This window comes from Mirounga leonina, unplaced genomic scaffold (assembly GCF_011800145.1).
Source record: "Mirounga leonina isolate KUSES-001 unplaced genomic scaffold, KU_Mleo_1.0 Mir_152, whole genome shotgun sequence".
Taxonomy (NCBI): Eukaryota; Metazoa; Chordata; class Mammalia; order Carnivora; family Phocidae; genus Mirounga; species Mirounga leonina.
In genome coordinates, this window is record NW_023270380.1 from 17426473 (window position 1) to 17443294 (window position 16822).

Sequence of the window (16822 nt, forward strand, 5' to 3'; positions counted from 1 at the left end):
GAAGGAAGGAAGGAAGGAAGGAAGGAAGGAAGGAAGGAAGGAAGGAAAGAAGGAAGGAAAGAAAGAAGGAAGGAAAGAAAGAAGGAAAGAAGGAAGGAAGGAAAGGAAGGAGGGACGGAGGGAGGGAGGATGGAAGGAAGCAAACTGAGTCCTAGTTAGATCATATGTTCTATAAAAGTTCTTGAGAAATTACTTGAGTGTTCATAACTTCATTCTCTGCTTCTTAAAAATACCTGGTTTTCAAGTTTGTTATAAACCTTAAGATCAATATAGATGTCATCTGGCAGCATTCTAACAAAATCAATTGTTTCAAGTTTTACGAGAGCTTACAAATATTAAATAACATAACATGATATTTGGTGTGTATTACTTATTAGCAGAAGCCTAATTATTTGTTTTATATGATGTTTGACTGCTCCATGACTTTCATCATTCATCTTTTTATGTAATGTGTCTCTTGTATATGTCACAGATCATTTTAAAATTCCTTCTCAGGGGCGCCTGGGTGGCTCAGTCGGTTAAGCGTCTGCCTTCGGCTCAGGACATGATCCCAGGGTCCTGGGATCGAGCCCCGCATCGGGCTCCCTGCTCAGTGGGAAGCCTGCTTCTCCCTCTCCCACTCCCCCTGCTTGTGTTCCCTCTCTCGCTGTGTCTCTCTCTGTCAAATAAATAAATAAAAATCTTTAAAAAAAATAAATAAATAAATAAAATTCCTTCTCAAAATCTCATTTTAGCAAGTAAATTTAATTTATATAAATTTTTTATTAGCAATTATCTGGACTAATTTCTACCTTATTTTATATATTCCTTTACCATGTATTTATTTTTCTTTTCAGGCTTCTATTGGATTTTTTTCTTCCAGACAAAGAGCTTTATTACAGCAGACTGCGAAGCAAAAGCATCATGCTTCTGTTGGTTTCCCTGGGTGCCCTGAGTTCCACGGGGCCAGTATGGAGACGCCTTCTCTATGCTACACAGGTAGTCGGGGTTGTGCCACATCTGAGGAACACTGACCACGGGAAACCCACCTCTTTTACAGAAGGCAGTAAGCAAAGAGCAGTCAGGGCTTTGTATTCTTGGCATGCCCACAATGTTCAGGAATGCTCAGGAACTATAGCAGTTTGCCTCCTCCAATATCTGACCCTAATTTTCTTGGTTGAACTCGAATAGTCACATGAGTATACCACTCCATCTGCCATTCTGATAAATCTGACCAACAGAGACTAGGGCTAACTACATTTAATTTCTCTTGTACAGAATATAATTAAGGCTACTCTCAACAGAACTTCAAGCAGAAAGATGAGACCAGTGTACAGTAACAGCTTCAACCACACTGCCCAGGACCCAGACTCCGTCATTTGTGAATAAGCCTCGAGCAGGGCCAGTCGGTCGTATTTCAGACATCCAGGATAGAGTTTAAGGCAGCAATTAGTGATCAGAACACAGACGATCGATACTGGGGGGACGGTTCCTTACTGCTCACCCTGGCCTCCTGCAAGCTATCTGCAATGTGCTCCAGGAACGTGTGCTTGGCTGTCTGCCCTGGGGCTGGGGCTGGGGCTCAGAGATTTGCAGTTGACTGCAATTAATCACAATTTACCATCGAAGCCATCCCCCAAAAGCTGTAAAGTCTCCAAAGTTCCCAAATAGTTACATTAGACAGATTCTACCAGCGTGACTGGTTGCCTGGGTGGGAGACGGATTCCTGGCACCTCTTCTTCTGCCTTCTTCCTGGTATCCTCCCCCTGAAGTGTCTTCATCTGTGACTTCCCACAGGGGCCTGAGTGAGTCCTACCTGGTTGAAGGACAGAACCAGAACGATGCCACCACATTCCCCCACACTTGGCTCTTTTATATTTTGCCTGAATCCCACTTATGCAGATGTGAGGACCATATATCTTGACCAAATTTACTAGTCTTTAATTCACATCAGTGAACTTCACTATTATGAAACACTTCTGCAAAATTCATGAACTTTCACCTATTTTTGGACTGTTTTAATCACACTTTGATGGACTCTTCACCATTTTCATTATTCTTCAGTGCTCTTTTCTCTGTCATTATTGACATTCATGAGTAGGAAAAAATAACATAAATTAACAGTATCATAAGTGTGAAAATGTGAACTAAAGAAATATCTGAAAATAATGGAAGACAGTGGCACTGCACATTAATAGCATAAAGAAACACCATATAAATAGCAACGCACATTAGAAATTTATAAACTGTAACCATCTTCAGTTACGTATAATTTATAAGCAAACAGAAAAGCATATTGGCCTAAAAAATATTTGTGGCTATTATTCACAAACATTACATTTTAACATCTGAAGTAAACTGAGTGTTTATAGAATTTTGTTTGCTTTCAGAAACCTTCTCAAGTATATTTTGTTGTATTTTCCATGCTATGATTTCTGAAAATAAAGAAGAATCTCCTTTTGTGTACACAAATTTTCTTCATGGCAGTGTTAAACACACAGGCCTCAAGTCCTAAAATAGCCAATAATGACTTTTTAGGCAATAAGCAATATTAAAGCAATCTTGTTTTCTCTCATGTTTGAATGGCCAGCTTGTGAGAGTTTTCTGGATGGATCCTGCATGCAAATACCATATAGTTTCTTCCACCTTTATGAACCTAGTTTCCTTTCCTTTTTTTTTTTTTTTTAAAGATTTTATTTATTTGAGAGAGAGCAAACTAGAGCAAGAGAAAGAGAGCATGAGCCAGAGAAGGAGCAGAGGCAGAGGGAGAAGCAGGCTCCCCACATAGCAAGGAGCCAGATGCGGGACTAGATCCCAGGACCCCGGGATCATGACCCGAGCCGAAGGCAGACGCTTAACCGACTGAGCCTTTAGTTTCTTTTTCTATTGACACTGAAGTTGTTACTATCTTTTTTTCCTTCCATATTTTCTTATTTACAGCAAGGGTGGGGGCTTTTTCTGTCATATTCTTATAACCCCATTTATTAAAGAACTTGAACCATATTCTCCTAGGACAAAATCAAAGGGTATTGGAGGTGTATCATATACTGTTATTCTCCAAAGATTCTCCCTGCCAACAATGAACATTTCCTTCAGGAAAATGTCCAGAGATGTGTTCTATTTTACCCTCAGGGTAAAGTTCACAGACAACCTACAACACCCTCTGAAAGGCTGAGGCAAGAGCATGTTGATTTAAGAGTCTGATTTTCTTAGGTCCCAATAATTTATCCCAGTGCCCTCTTCACTATTTTCATAAGGGCTACCTGTTGACCTAATCCAAAGTGTTTCAGGTAAGTGTACTCCTGAGTAGGTACACATAAAAGTATTCTTAGGCTCACTTACATAGTTTCAAAATTTAAATTGCTATCTGCATTATAGAAACATGGAGAATTAGATATAAAAGGGCCTTTAAACATCATTTACTTTAACATTCTCATTTTAAAGATAAGTCACAAAAATACGAGTGCTGTTTATGACCAGGTTTGGAACACGAACCCATACTTCTCAAAAGCAGGGTCACCACTCTGCACTAAGACATGTGCCTCAGTGTAAAATACAGACTTTAATCACAGCAAGATCGTGATATCCATGAATCATTGATTTTAGTGCAATCATACATATGTAACAGTGCAAAAGTGAGAGAACACTTGCTGGAAACCAAGAAAAGGAAGCTCTTATTGCATGAACCACTTTGTACTACCGCCAATGATTTACAGGACAGTAACACAATGTAATGATAATGTAGCAGAGAGGGATGCCAGCAAGATGGTGGACTAAGAAGTTTCAGGTCCTAATTCCCTCACTGAAACATTAACACACACACACACACACACAACCAAGACTGAATCATGAAGAAATACATCTGAATAAATCTATAATGAACAGGTTGAATCAGGAATCAAACCTCCCAACAAAGAAAAGCCCAGGACCAGATGGTGTCTTCCATGAATTCTACCAAACAGTTAAAAAAGAATTAAGCCAATCCTTTTCAACTTCTTCCAAAAAACTGAAAAGGAAACACTTCTTCTATAGATTGACTGTGTCCCCCCAAAATTCACATGTAGAAACTCTAACCTCCAAGGTGATGGTATTAAAAGCTGGGGTCCTTGAAAGGTGATTAGATCATGATGGTGGAGACCTTGTGAATGGGATTAGTGCCTTTATAAAGGAGAACCACAGAGCTCCCTCATCCTTCCAGTGTCGGGACATAATGAGAAGGTGCTGGTTATGAACCAGAAAGAGGACCCTTGCCAGACACTGAATCTTCTGGCACCTTGACCTTGGATTTTCCAGTCTCAAGAACTGTAAGAAATAAGTTTCTGTTGTTTACAAGCCACCAGTTTATGGTATTTTTGTTACAGCAGCCTGAACTAACTCATTCCATGCAGCTAGCATTAACCTATCAAAGCCAGACAAAGAAAAACAGCAACAACAAAACTATAGACCAATTATTTCTCATGAACACTGATACAAGAATCTTCAACAAAATACCATCAAACCAAAATTCAAGAATATATTAAGAGAACTATTCACAAACCAAGTAGGATTTATTCCTGGAATGCAAAAATGGTTTAACATATGAAAATCAAACAATGACATACACCACATTAACAGAATGAAAGCAAAAAACCCATGACTATCTCCATTGATGCAAAAAAAAAAAACCTTTTGACAGAATAAAACAATCCTTCCTGATAAAAGCACTCAACAAACTAGGAATAGAAGAAAACTTTCTAACATATTAAAGGCCATATATGAAAAACACAAGGCAACCATCATATTCAAGTGTAAAAACGTGAAAGCTTTTCTTCTAAGATCAGGAACAAGGCAAGGATCCCCACTCATCCCACTCTTATTAAACATAGTAATGTTAAGGCCTAGCCAGAGTAATGAGACAAGAAAAAGAAATAAAAGGTATCTAAATAAAAGAGGAAGAAGTAAAATGATCTTTGTTCACAGATGACATATCCTTATATGCAGAAACCCCTAAAGATTCCACACACACAAAAATCCGTTAGAACTAATAAACAAATTTAGCAATGTTACAAAAAAATAAACTCTCATGTGTATGGTAAAATATTCGACAGTGGTGCCATGACCATTCAAGAGGGAAAGGATTCTTTTCAACTAATGGTGTTGGAAAACTGGATATCCACATGCAAAAAAGAATGAAGTTTTAGACTAAATGTGTACCACATACAAAATGACTCAAAATGGATCACAGGCTTTACCTAAAGAACTAGAACTATGAAACTTATAGAAGAATACATAGGAGAAAGCTTCACTACATTGGATTTGGCAATGATTTATTGGATATAACATCAAAAGCAAGGCAACAAAAGAAAAAAATAGGTAAGCTGGATTTTATCAAAATTAAAAATATTTGTGCATCAAGGACATAATCAAGAGTAAAAAGGTAATCCATAGAATGGGAGAAGATCCCTGCATATATCTAATAAAGTATTAATATCAAGAATATAGAGAGAGTTCCTACAATTCAACAACAAAAAACACACAAACTGATTAAGAAATAGTCAAAGGACTGAACAGGCATTTCTCTAAAGAAATGACCAACTAGTGTTTGAAAAGATGCTCAACACTGGTAACTGATAACTGATAGGGAAATACAAATCAAAACCACAATGAGATACCACTTCATACCCATTAGGGTGGCTATTACCAAGAACAAACCAAAAAAACCCCTAGAAAATAACAAGTTTTGGTGAGGACATGGAATAACGGGAACCTTTGTGCACAGCTGGTGGGAATATAAGATGGTGTAGCCGCTGTAGAAAACAGTATGGTAGTTTCTCCGAAAATCAAACATAGGCTTACCTAATACTATCCAGCAGTTCCACTTCTGGAATCTCAAAATAAGAGAAAGCAGGGACTCCTATGGGTATCTGTATACACGTTCACAGCAACATTGTTCATAAGAGCCAAAAGGTGAAGCAACCTAAGCATCCATTGACAGATGGATAGACAAAAAGTGGTATATTCATACAGAATGTTATTCAGCCTTAATAATGAAAGTTTGACATTGAAAATACTGTGCTAAGGGTGAGCCAGTCACAAAAGACCAGGTATTGCCTGATTCTATTTATATGAGGTCCCTAGAGTGGGTTACTGGTTCATGGGGAAGGAGTTAGAGCCTGGGAACATGGAAATGTCCTGGAGGTGGATGGCAGCGATGGATGTAAAACAGCATGAAAATACTTAATGCCACTGCATTGTACACTTATAAATAGTTAAAATGGTAAATTTTGTTATGTAGGTTTTTCCACCAACAACAAAAATAAAAACAGCAACACCTATATATTCCAAAGTGTTTCACTGTAGCATGAACAAGCCTCCCTCGTTCATTTGGAGATTTCCTTGAAGGCTCCATCTGCCCCAGGTCATTTGTGTATCTTGACATAGTGCCTGGCTTGAACTGAGTTCAAGCCCCTGAGACATAAGGTTCAAAAGTTATCAAAAGAACAAGCAAAGAAACAACTCTTGGATACCTATTATGCAACAGGCAGTGTATTCTGTAGTAATAACACACAATGAAGACAAAGTGTTAGCATAAAATTAGCAGTTAGCACGACTTTCCATAAGCTATGGTGAGGGCCAGGTGGGATCCGTGTTCAGGGTGTGGAAGTAGAGGAGCAAATCTTCTCTGCTCTGAGAAATGCCAAAGATAGCTACAGTAAGTACAACTTTTCAAAGGTTTGTCAAAGTATTGCAGATTTCATATTTTTAAGATAAAAATTACAAAGTTGTAATAGTTTTACTGTCTATAAAACAACTTCTAACTGCTGATAAATATCTACTCCATTAAAGTGTTATAAAAACACCCAATGGAAATACTGGAGATGAGTGAGTACCAATTAGGAACAGACACAATCAAAACATTTTTTTAAATTTTTTTATTATGTTATGTTAATCACCATACATTACATCATTAGTTTTAGATGTAGTGTTCCATGATTCATTGTTTGCGCATAACACCCAGTGCTCCATGCAGAACGTGCCCTCTTTAATACCCATCACCAGGCTAACCCATCCTCTCACCCCCCTCCCCTCTAGAAACCTCAGTTTGTTTTTCAGAGTCCATCGACTCTCATGGTTTGTCTCCCCTTCCGATTCCCCCCCTTCATTTTTCCCCTCCTGCTATCTTCTTCTGAATATTATGCAGCCATCAAAAGGAATGAAATCTTGCCATTTGCAACGACGTGGATGGAACTGGAGGGTATTACGTTGAGCGAAATAAGTCAAACAGAGAAAGACATGTATCATATGACCTCACTGATATGAGGAAATCTTAATCTCAGGAAACAAACTGAGGGTTGCTAGAGTGGTGGGGGTTGGGAGGGATGGGGTGCTTGGGTGATAGGCATTGGGTAGGGTATGTGCTATGGTGAGCACTGTGAATCGTGCAAGACTGTTGAATCACAGACCTGTACCTCTGAAACAAATAATACATTATATGTTAAAAAAAAAAAAACATGTTTAAAGTTTTCTTGCATTTGCACATCTAACTGATTGCTATGGCAACTCAGTTATTCTGAGATACTCAAAAATTAGATTAAAACACCATAATGTTGAAAGCCTACATTTCCACTTTTATTAATTATACTTTTAACAAAAAGATGACAACTGTTGGAGATTAATATTTTTTTTAAAAAGACAATATTAGAAGATGTTGTTCATAGGTAAACAATCTTCAAGACCAATGAATTCAGGAAAAGAAATGAGGAAAAATGGCCACCCCCAAACTCTCATCACCCTAAACAGCTGTCTGTCCCGTGGAATGAGGGCACAGAGGGGCCAGGGAAGTAATTACAAACTAAGTATTAAAATGTGACATGTGACATGTGACTTCTGAAAATTAGAAAGTAGGTAAGAGGAAATCATCACAGCTTTTAAAACTTCCCACTGTAGCATGAACTCTTCAAGAGCACTTGAATCCAAAACAGCAACACGGATTTAGGATGTTGCGGGTACCGCTAAGCACACCTTCTGAGAACCACTCATGATGGCGAATCCCCAGCATCTCACAGATTCTTGGGGCTGGAGTAAGGAGACCAGCAACCAGCAATAAAGAAAGCACTGCAGCGAGGGGAGAAGCAAAGGGGCACAAAGCCTCGCACGAGCATGCCTGACCGCCTCACGGCCCAGGACACGCAGCAATCGGGCCAACAAGCAATCGGGAGGCCACAAGCATAAGGTGTTTCCAGCTCAGAATGACGGGGCTCAGCAGTCTCCAGCAACGGGCTGCCGCCAAGCAGATCACAAATTTCCTGCCTGGTATTTAGAGCAGAAACAGCTCAGGGAGGACTCACCAGTCACCTTAAAACTCACGTTAGGAGGGTTTATAAACTTTGGACTCCTTTCCAAGTGGGAGGCAAAATGTATCAAACCGCTCAGCTTTCCTAAAACACGGGGCAATTGTAGGACTTGTATGTTTTCCGTTCTGAACAGTTCAGCATTCATCTCGTCCGATCAGGCATGTCTGGAGGTTTCAGCATAAGCGAGAGAGACTGCAGGATAGCGAGTTAAGCTTGTGGTAACACCTGCATCTTTATGTGGGCAATGGACAACTTCATCGAACTACTACCCTGTCTTTGACCAGCATTCCATTTGCTGCCTGCAAACTTTTATTTACTTGACATGGAGATCCTCTGAGAAGCAGCTTTTCCAGTCTAGTGAACGTTTAATTATCACCAAAAGTTAAGGCGTTTTCCAGTAAGTTTGGCTGCAGAAACCAGAAGTGGATCCATAAGGTGTCAGCTTCTAACAAAACCACCTCCAAGCCTCAGTGGCTCTTTGAATACAAAAGTCTGTTCCTGACTCACAGCTGTCCCCAGGAGCCAGGCCCCTCCACTGTCGTCCCCACCTTCCCCACCACCTCAGCATCCTCCCCAGTTAGCCATCCTCGGGGTCCTCACGAGCCAGGCCTGAGGTCACACTGCTGTCCGTATCTTAGCTGAAGTCGAGACACAGGACCTCACCTGATGCCACAGGATGGTAGGAAATGAGCTCAGCTGTGGGTCTGGGGCACAATTCATAAATGTGTATTTATGATAAACTTAGGCAATTTATCTCTTCATAGATCAACATTTTCATTTCCTGAGTTTACTTCCCATGGGAACAGGACAAGGAGGGATAGGTGTCCTCCACTGTCCCGTCTGCCCTCCGGGTTCGTGTGCTGGGCACACAAGTGGGCCAGAACCCCCTACAGCACATGTTTGCCTTCAGCCCTCATTGCTCTCCCTTCCGCCGCCCTCTCCTCCCACTTCAGACTCTGCCATGACACAACCCCGCCCCTATCCCCACATCACTTCCAGCTTGTCCAGGGCCCCAGCCCTGTTCAAAATGGGTGGGTCCACTGTTTCATGGTCTCCAGGACAACCCAGCGAGCTGATAATACAATGAATGCTGAAGTCTCGGTGGGAAAGAGTGAAGTGTTTCTCACAAAACGGTCCCTAAATCCAGTGCATCATAATCACTGGAGGTGTTTGTTAAAAATGCAAAATCTAAACCAGCCACTAGGAATTAGAACCTCCAAGAGACAAATGAAATCAACATTTTAAGAAACGCCTCCAGGTGACTCTACTATACCTCACATTTTAAGAACTAAAGGCTTAGCCCTATGTCTTCCCAGATAACATATCCGGGTCATTACAGTGAGTCTGTGTGTGTGTGTCAACGATGACATGAGGGAAGAAACGGAGCATACTGGCCCCGAATATCACGGCTGTTGCTGCAGTTGTTTTTCTTTAGGGAAAGCACCTGATCCTCAGCTACTTAGTCTACAAATGGTAACAATACTATCTCACCAGTTAATGCCTAAAAGCATTAAATGTTTATTACCTATAGGATTGAATATTAATCTGTTTAAAAATTGTGAACTGACAAAAATCTGCTATTTTCACTGAGAAGATAACCTGAAAGGTGACAAAATCAATAGGAAGACAAGCAGATAAAAGTTCCAAGTTTCAACATCTATTTGCTTTTGTCTCTAAATTTCGAACATCTGAGGAGGTCACTCAGCACCCTTTGTCCAACCAACGGCCTCTAACGCATTCCAATCACACCACACACCACAGCCTTCCTGCGGCCACATCACACCTTCACGGCTCCTCCACATGGTCTTGTGTTACCCTACTTATCCTGTATGTGGAATCTGGCTTAGTTTACTTTACTCTAAAATTCTCCAACAAAACGCCATTTTATACCTTTTACAAAGGCCTGTTTCCCATCCCACTATTTCCAAACATCCCCTGGATTTATTCCACAGAATTAGCTCCCCACTTCACATATTTCTGGAGCATGTGTGTGTGTGTGTGTGTACACACACACACACACACACACACATATATATAACATATATGTTATGCTGATTTCAACATATTTTAGTAGGCAGAGCAAAAATATTTTTCTTACATGCCAAGGTCTATCGATTGGGAGTGGCTGAACAGGGTACTGGAGCACGAGGGAGGTGATCTTCCATACTTAAGGGTGTCAGGGAAGAGCCAAGGTTGACTAGACATCTGTTCTGCGAGTGGGGCTGAGAAGGGCCAGTGGTGCTAACTCCTACACAGAACAATTCACACCCACAGGGCTCACAGCCAATTAGAATAGGGGACACCATAACACTGCAGCAAGCTTGCATTTAAATTCACAATATAAAACCTACTGTTAGTGATGTCTGTGCTCAAAGGATACTTGAATTGTTTGTTATGATTAAACCACAAGAGTTTCATTTGCTTCTCTCAGGCCTTCATTCTCTTGGTCCATGGATTTCAAGTGATTTTTGAAAGATCACTTCGTGACGGCAAATGCAATGTTCAAAGCGTCTCTGGTTGCCTTCACAGGGCTGTTCACATGCCAGATGTACTGAGGATAGCAGAAGCTAAATAAATAAGAGACTTAGCAAGTTCAGGTTTCTCTGTTTTCCCAGGTATCAGCTGTTCAACAAAAACCATCATTAAAGAAGCAGTACCAGTTCATAAGAAGAGTAAAACCAATGAGACAGCTGGTCAAAGAAAGATGTGAATGTTCAATGTTAATACAAATGCCGCAAGCGGTCAGAGAAACTGCAAATCAAGGGACCGAGGACTTAAAGTATGAAATTTTTTGGAAACTCTGGAGGATTTGTTACAAGGATGGAGATTCTTCCTCCACATTTCTGTCAGGCATATATACTTCTGTGAAGAGAGTAATGTCTAGAGGAAGACATTAGATTTTTAATTTTTCTATATTTTGTATTATATATTAATTTCATATACTTATTAACCATCTAGGAAATATCAGATAGGCTTCAACTGACATTAAACAAAGTAGGTGCACTGTTTTTGTCACAGAACTTTAACACTGTCCAACTCACAACATCCAAGAAGCAAACATCTCGAGTTCTGTGACAGCACTAAATGTGAACTCTGCTCCTAATACAAAATTTAAAATGAGCCAAGATGTCCACTCAACTTCTTTACAAATAAACTGGACACCCATAAAAAACAGCAGACTACAGATAGCAGTCAGTACTACAATAAAGTGAGAAAGGTTTCCCATAGCGTCCAGGTGTCTTCATGATTGGAATAAATGACTCCTTAAAAAATAATAGAAAATAAAACTAAATTATAAAGAGAAAATAATACCTGCCTTCACAGTTTAGAATATATGTAAATGCACATATATTTAAAAAATATGATACTCAGGATACCTAGCTAGAAAAAACAAAACACAAGATTAAACAGCTTTTTAACTTAGGTACATGTCTGATAGAAAACACCATTTGGTGGAAAAGTCATTTAACAAAGATATTTCCTGTAAGTGACACCCTAGTGACTAGGAACTAAGTTCTAGAGATACAAAACCACAAGGCAAAGGCCAACACCCTGTCACTGGTTGGGGGAGTGACGTTCGAGGCAGCTGTCCAGGTGCAGCAGGAGGGACCCATTTCTCCCCAGCGGCACCTGGATTTCTGAGGAGGAACACCAGTGACTGAGGGGTTGAAGAGGAAAGGGAAGGAGGCAGTCGAGAATACCAAAGTGCAGTGAAGAAATGGGCTTCCTGCTGCCGGCTTCAGGACTTTGGCAGGACCGCCCACAGACCTCTGGATATGCCCCACTTGATGCCACACCAGGCCCAGTGGCACCCCAAAGCTCCAGCTGCCAAGCCCACAACACCCCCCACTCTGCCACCAGCTAAGTGCATCCACAAGAGCCAGCTGTTACAGGAGAAACCACAAACGAGCTACAGTGCCACCTTCCATAATAGAAAAGAAAGGTTTCTAATGGCCAGCCTGTTGAACTGTAAGATCCAAAGTAAACACAAAACCTTAATTAGGGAAAGTGACTGCTACTTCAAATGCTAAAGCAGAAGTGCATGTCTTCAAACACCATAAACAATCAAGGAAATATGGTATCACAAAAAGAAAATAATTCTCCGGGGCGCCTGGGTGGCTCAGTCATTAAGTGTCTGCCTTCGGCTCAGGTCATGATCCCAGGGCCCTGGGATCGAGTCCCACACTGGGTTCCCTGCTCAATGGGAAGCCTGTTTCTTCCTCTTCCACTCCCCCTGCTTGTGCTCCTGCTCTCGCTATCTCTCTAATAAATAAAATCTTTAAAAAAAAAGAAAAGAAAAGAATTCTCCAGCAACCAAACTCAGAGGCACAGAATACCACACTCTAACTGATAAAGAATTCGAAATAGTTGTCATGAAGAAATTCAACAAGCTACAAGCAAACTCAGAAAGGCCATTCAGTGAACTCAGGAACAAAATTAATGAACACAGTAGTTCTTTACCAAAGAGATTAAAATTATAAGGAAGAACCAAACAAATACTAGAACTGAAGAATTCAATAAATGAGATGGAGAATGAAGCATCAGTAACTGGGCAGACCAGACAGAAGAGAGAATAAGCGACTTGGAGTATAGGAATAGAAAAATAATTCAGTTCTATGAGGAGGGAAAACTAAGATTTTAGAATAGTGAAGAAACCCAGCAAGAGCTATCAGTTTCAATCCAAAAGTTCAAAAAGGCAAATATAAAAGTAACTGGTGTACCAGAAGGAGAAAAGGGGGAGAAGGGAACAGTCTACTTAAAGAAATAATAGCTGGGAACTTCCCAAACCTGGGAAGAAATTGGTAAGAGTCCACAAAACGATTACAACAGCCTATTATCTCAATGCAAAAAAATCTTTTCCAGTACACATTATAATGAAACTGTCAAAAATCAATGATAAAGAACCTCACAGGCAGCCAGGGAAAGGAAAGTAACCTTGCAAAGGAACCCTATTAGGCTCTCAGCAGATTTCTCAGCAGAAACTCTGCAGGCCTGGAAAGAGTAGAATGACATGTTCAAAGTGTTGAAAGATCACAACTGCCAGCCAAATACACTTTGCCTGGCAAAATTCCCCTTCAGATATGAAGGAGAGATTAAGGATTTCCCAGATAGGGCGCCTGGGTGGCTCAGTCGTTAAGTGTCTGCCTTCGGCTCAGGTCATGATCCCGGGGTCCTGGGATCGAGCCCCGCATCGGGCTCCCTGCTCGGCAGGAAGCCTGCTTCTCCCTTACCCACTCCCTCTGCTTGTGTTCCTTCTCTCACTGTGTCTCTCTCTGTCAAATAAATAAAATCTTTAAAAAAAAAAAAAAAAAAAAGGACTTCCCAGATAAACAAAAGCTAAAGCAAGGTTACTACCACAAGGCTTGACTTGCGAGAAATGCTAAAAGGAATTATTCGAGCTATAATGAAAAGATGCTAATCAGTGACACAAAAACACTCTACTCTGCTACAGAGTTAGAAAACGGTAACTCTACATTAGAACAGCACTGTTGCCACTTAACTATGGTATAAAGGTTAAAGGAAAAGAGTATTAAAACCTACAGCTACTATAATTTAACAAATTCACAGCATAAAATCAGTGAACTGTGACATTAAAAACATAAAAGGGTGGAGCTTTTATACAGGAATGAAGAGAAGCTGCTTTCAGCATAAAATGACCTATTTTTATCTCTGAGATGTTTTACATAAACCTCATGGTAACCACAAAACAAAAATCTAGACTCGATTCACAAAACATTAAAAAAGGGGGGGGGGGGGCACTGAGCAAATCACCATGAAAAATAACCAGAAGGCAAACAGTAAGTTGGCAGTTGCAAGTCCTTACATATCAATAATCACTACAAAGTAAGTGGACTGAATTATTCAATCAAAAGGTGCAGAGTGACTCAATGGATTAAAAAAAAAAAACAAGACCCAAGTTTATGTTGCCTACAGAGACTCATTTCAGCTCTCAACACATACCGGCTCAAAGTAAACAGATGGAAGAAGATATTCCATGCAAATGGAAATCTAAAAAAAGTAAGGGTAGCCATATTTATATCAAAGAAAATAGACTTCAAGCCACTAACACTAACAAGAGACAAAGAAGGCCGTCATATAATGATAAAGGGTTTGATAAACCAAGAAGATAAAACAATCGGAAACATATATGCACTCACCATTGGGACACCTAAATATAGTAAGCAAATACTAAGAGGTATGAAGGGAGAAACAGACAGCACTACAAAAATACTAGTGAACTTCAATGCTCCACTGTAAGCAGTAGATAGATGATCCAGACAGAAAATCAACAAAGAAACACTGGAATTGAACCCCTTCTTAGACTAAATGGCTTAACTGACATATATACATCCTTCCACCCAACAGCAGCAAAAAACACATTCTTCTCAAGTGCACATGAAACATTCTCTAGGATAGATCCTATGATAGGACACAAAATAAATCTTGGCAAATTTAAGGAGATTGAAATCATACCAAGGATCTTTTCTGACCACAATGGTATGAACTAGGAATCAATAAGAGAAAAGCTGAGGGGTACGTGGCTGGCTCAGTCAGTGGAGCGTGCCACTCTTGATGCTGGGGTTGTGGGTTTGAGCCCTATGTTGGGTATGGAGCCTACTTTAAATTTTTTTTTTTTTTTTAAATAAGAGAAAAAGTGAAAATTCTACAAATATGTGGAAACTAAGCAACACACTTCTGAACAACCATTGGGTCAAAGGAAAAATCAAAAGGGAAATAAAAAGTTATCTTGAAACAAAGGAAAAAGGAAATATATCAAATCCTATGGGATGCTGCAAAGGCAGTTCTGAGAAGAAAGTTTATAGTGATAAATTCATATATTAAGAAATTGGAAAGATCTCAAACAAAAAACCTGATTTTACACCTCAAGGAACTAGAAAAAGAAGAACAAACTAAGTCCAAAGTTAGAAGAAAGAAGATAATAATGATCCCAGCAGAAATAAATTAAATACAGACCAGAAAAACAATGGAAAGGATCAATGAAATTAAGATCTGGTTTTTCAAAAAGATAAACAAAATTGACAAACCCTTTGCTAGACTAGTTAAAAAAGAAAGAAGACTCAAATAAATAAAATTAAAAATCAACTGATACTACAGAAATATACAGGATCTTAACAGACTATATAAATAATTATATGCCAACAAATATAACCTACAAGAAGTGGATGAATTTCTAGTAACACAACATATACAAAGACTGAATAAAGAGAGGAGAAAATCTGAACAGACCAATAACTAGTAAAGTAATTGAATCAGTAATCAAAAACCTAACACAGAAAACTCTAGGACCAGATGGCTTCACTGGTGAATTCAACCAAATATTTAAAGAAGAGTTAATGCATTCAAAAAAAAAAAAAAAAAAAACCAACCCCCCCCCCCCCCAAAAAATGAAGAGCGGGGAACACCTCCAAGTTTATTCTAGGATGCCAATATTACCATGTAACCAAAGCCAGAAAAGAACACTACAAGAATGTAAAATTATAGACCAACATCCCTGATGAATATAGATGCAAAAAATGTCAACAAAATATTGGCAAACACATTAAAAAGTTCAAAACACATAATAATGATCATACACCATGACCAAGTGGGATTTATCCCTGGGATGCAAGGATGGTTCAAATATACACAAATCAATAAATGTAATACAGCACATTAACAGATTAGAAAATTCACGTGATCATCACAATAGATGATGAAAAGGCATTTGACAAAATGCAACATCCTTTCCTGATAAAACCCTCAACAAATTGGGTACGGAAAGAACACAATTCAACATAATAAAGGCCATATACAACAAACCCATAACTAACATTATACTCAACATAGAAATTTTGAAAGCTTTTCCTCTAAGATCAAGAAAAAGACAAGGATGCCCACTCTCACCCGTCTTACTCCATACACTACTGGAAGTCCTAGCTAGAGCATTTAGTCAACACAAGTAAGGCATCCAAATTGGAAAGGAAGAAGTATAACTGCTATTATTTGCAGATGATTTGATTTTGTATATACAAAATATATACAAAATCCCAAGAACACTACCAAAAAACTGTTGGAACTTCAGGAAAGTTGCAGGATATAAAATCAGCATATGACAAGCAGTTGCATTTCTATATACTAATGATGTAACATCCAAAAATGAAATAAAGAAAACTACCCTACTTACAATAGCTTCAAAAACACTCAAATACCTAGGAATAACTTTAATCAAGGGGGTGAAAGATCTGTATATTGAAAAGTACAAGACCTTGCTGAAAGAAGTTGAAGACACAAATGGAAAGACATCTTGTGTTCATGGATTGAAAGAATTAATAGTTACAATGTCCATACTATCCAAAGCCATCTATAGATTCAACACAATCCCCATCAAAATTCCAACTGCTTCAAAGAAACTAAAAAGAAAACAAAACAAAATCTAAAATTTATATGGAACCAGAAAAGACCCTGGATAGCCAAAGCAATGCTGGGGAAGAACAAAGCTGGAGGTATCA

At 39.3% G+C, this 16822-nt stretch overlaps 1 protein-coding gene across 4 annotated transcripts in view; it reads right to left on the bottom strand.

Moving 5' to 3' along the window:
* Positions 1-16822, bottom strand: part of ZWINT (ZW10 interacting kinetochore protein) — a 50498-nt gene that overhangs the window by 19565 nt on the left and 14111 nt on the right. The window contains exon 7 of one of the 4 annotated variants that reach the window (XM_035008622.1): positions 7569-10879. The exons of 2 other annotated variants lie outside the window; for them this stretch is intronic. In XM_035008622.1, the coding sequence (XP_034864513.1) occupies positions 10789-10879 (91 nt within the window). In that variant the 3' untranslated portion in view covers positions 7569-10788. Of the gene's footprint in view, positions 1-7568; positions 10880-16822 lie in introns of those variants that run through there. One more of the 4 variants, XM_035008617.1, reaches the window with a different exon arrangement.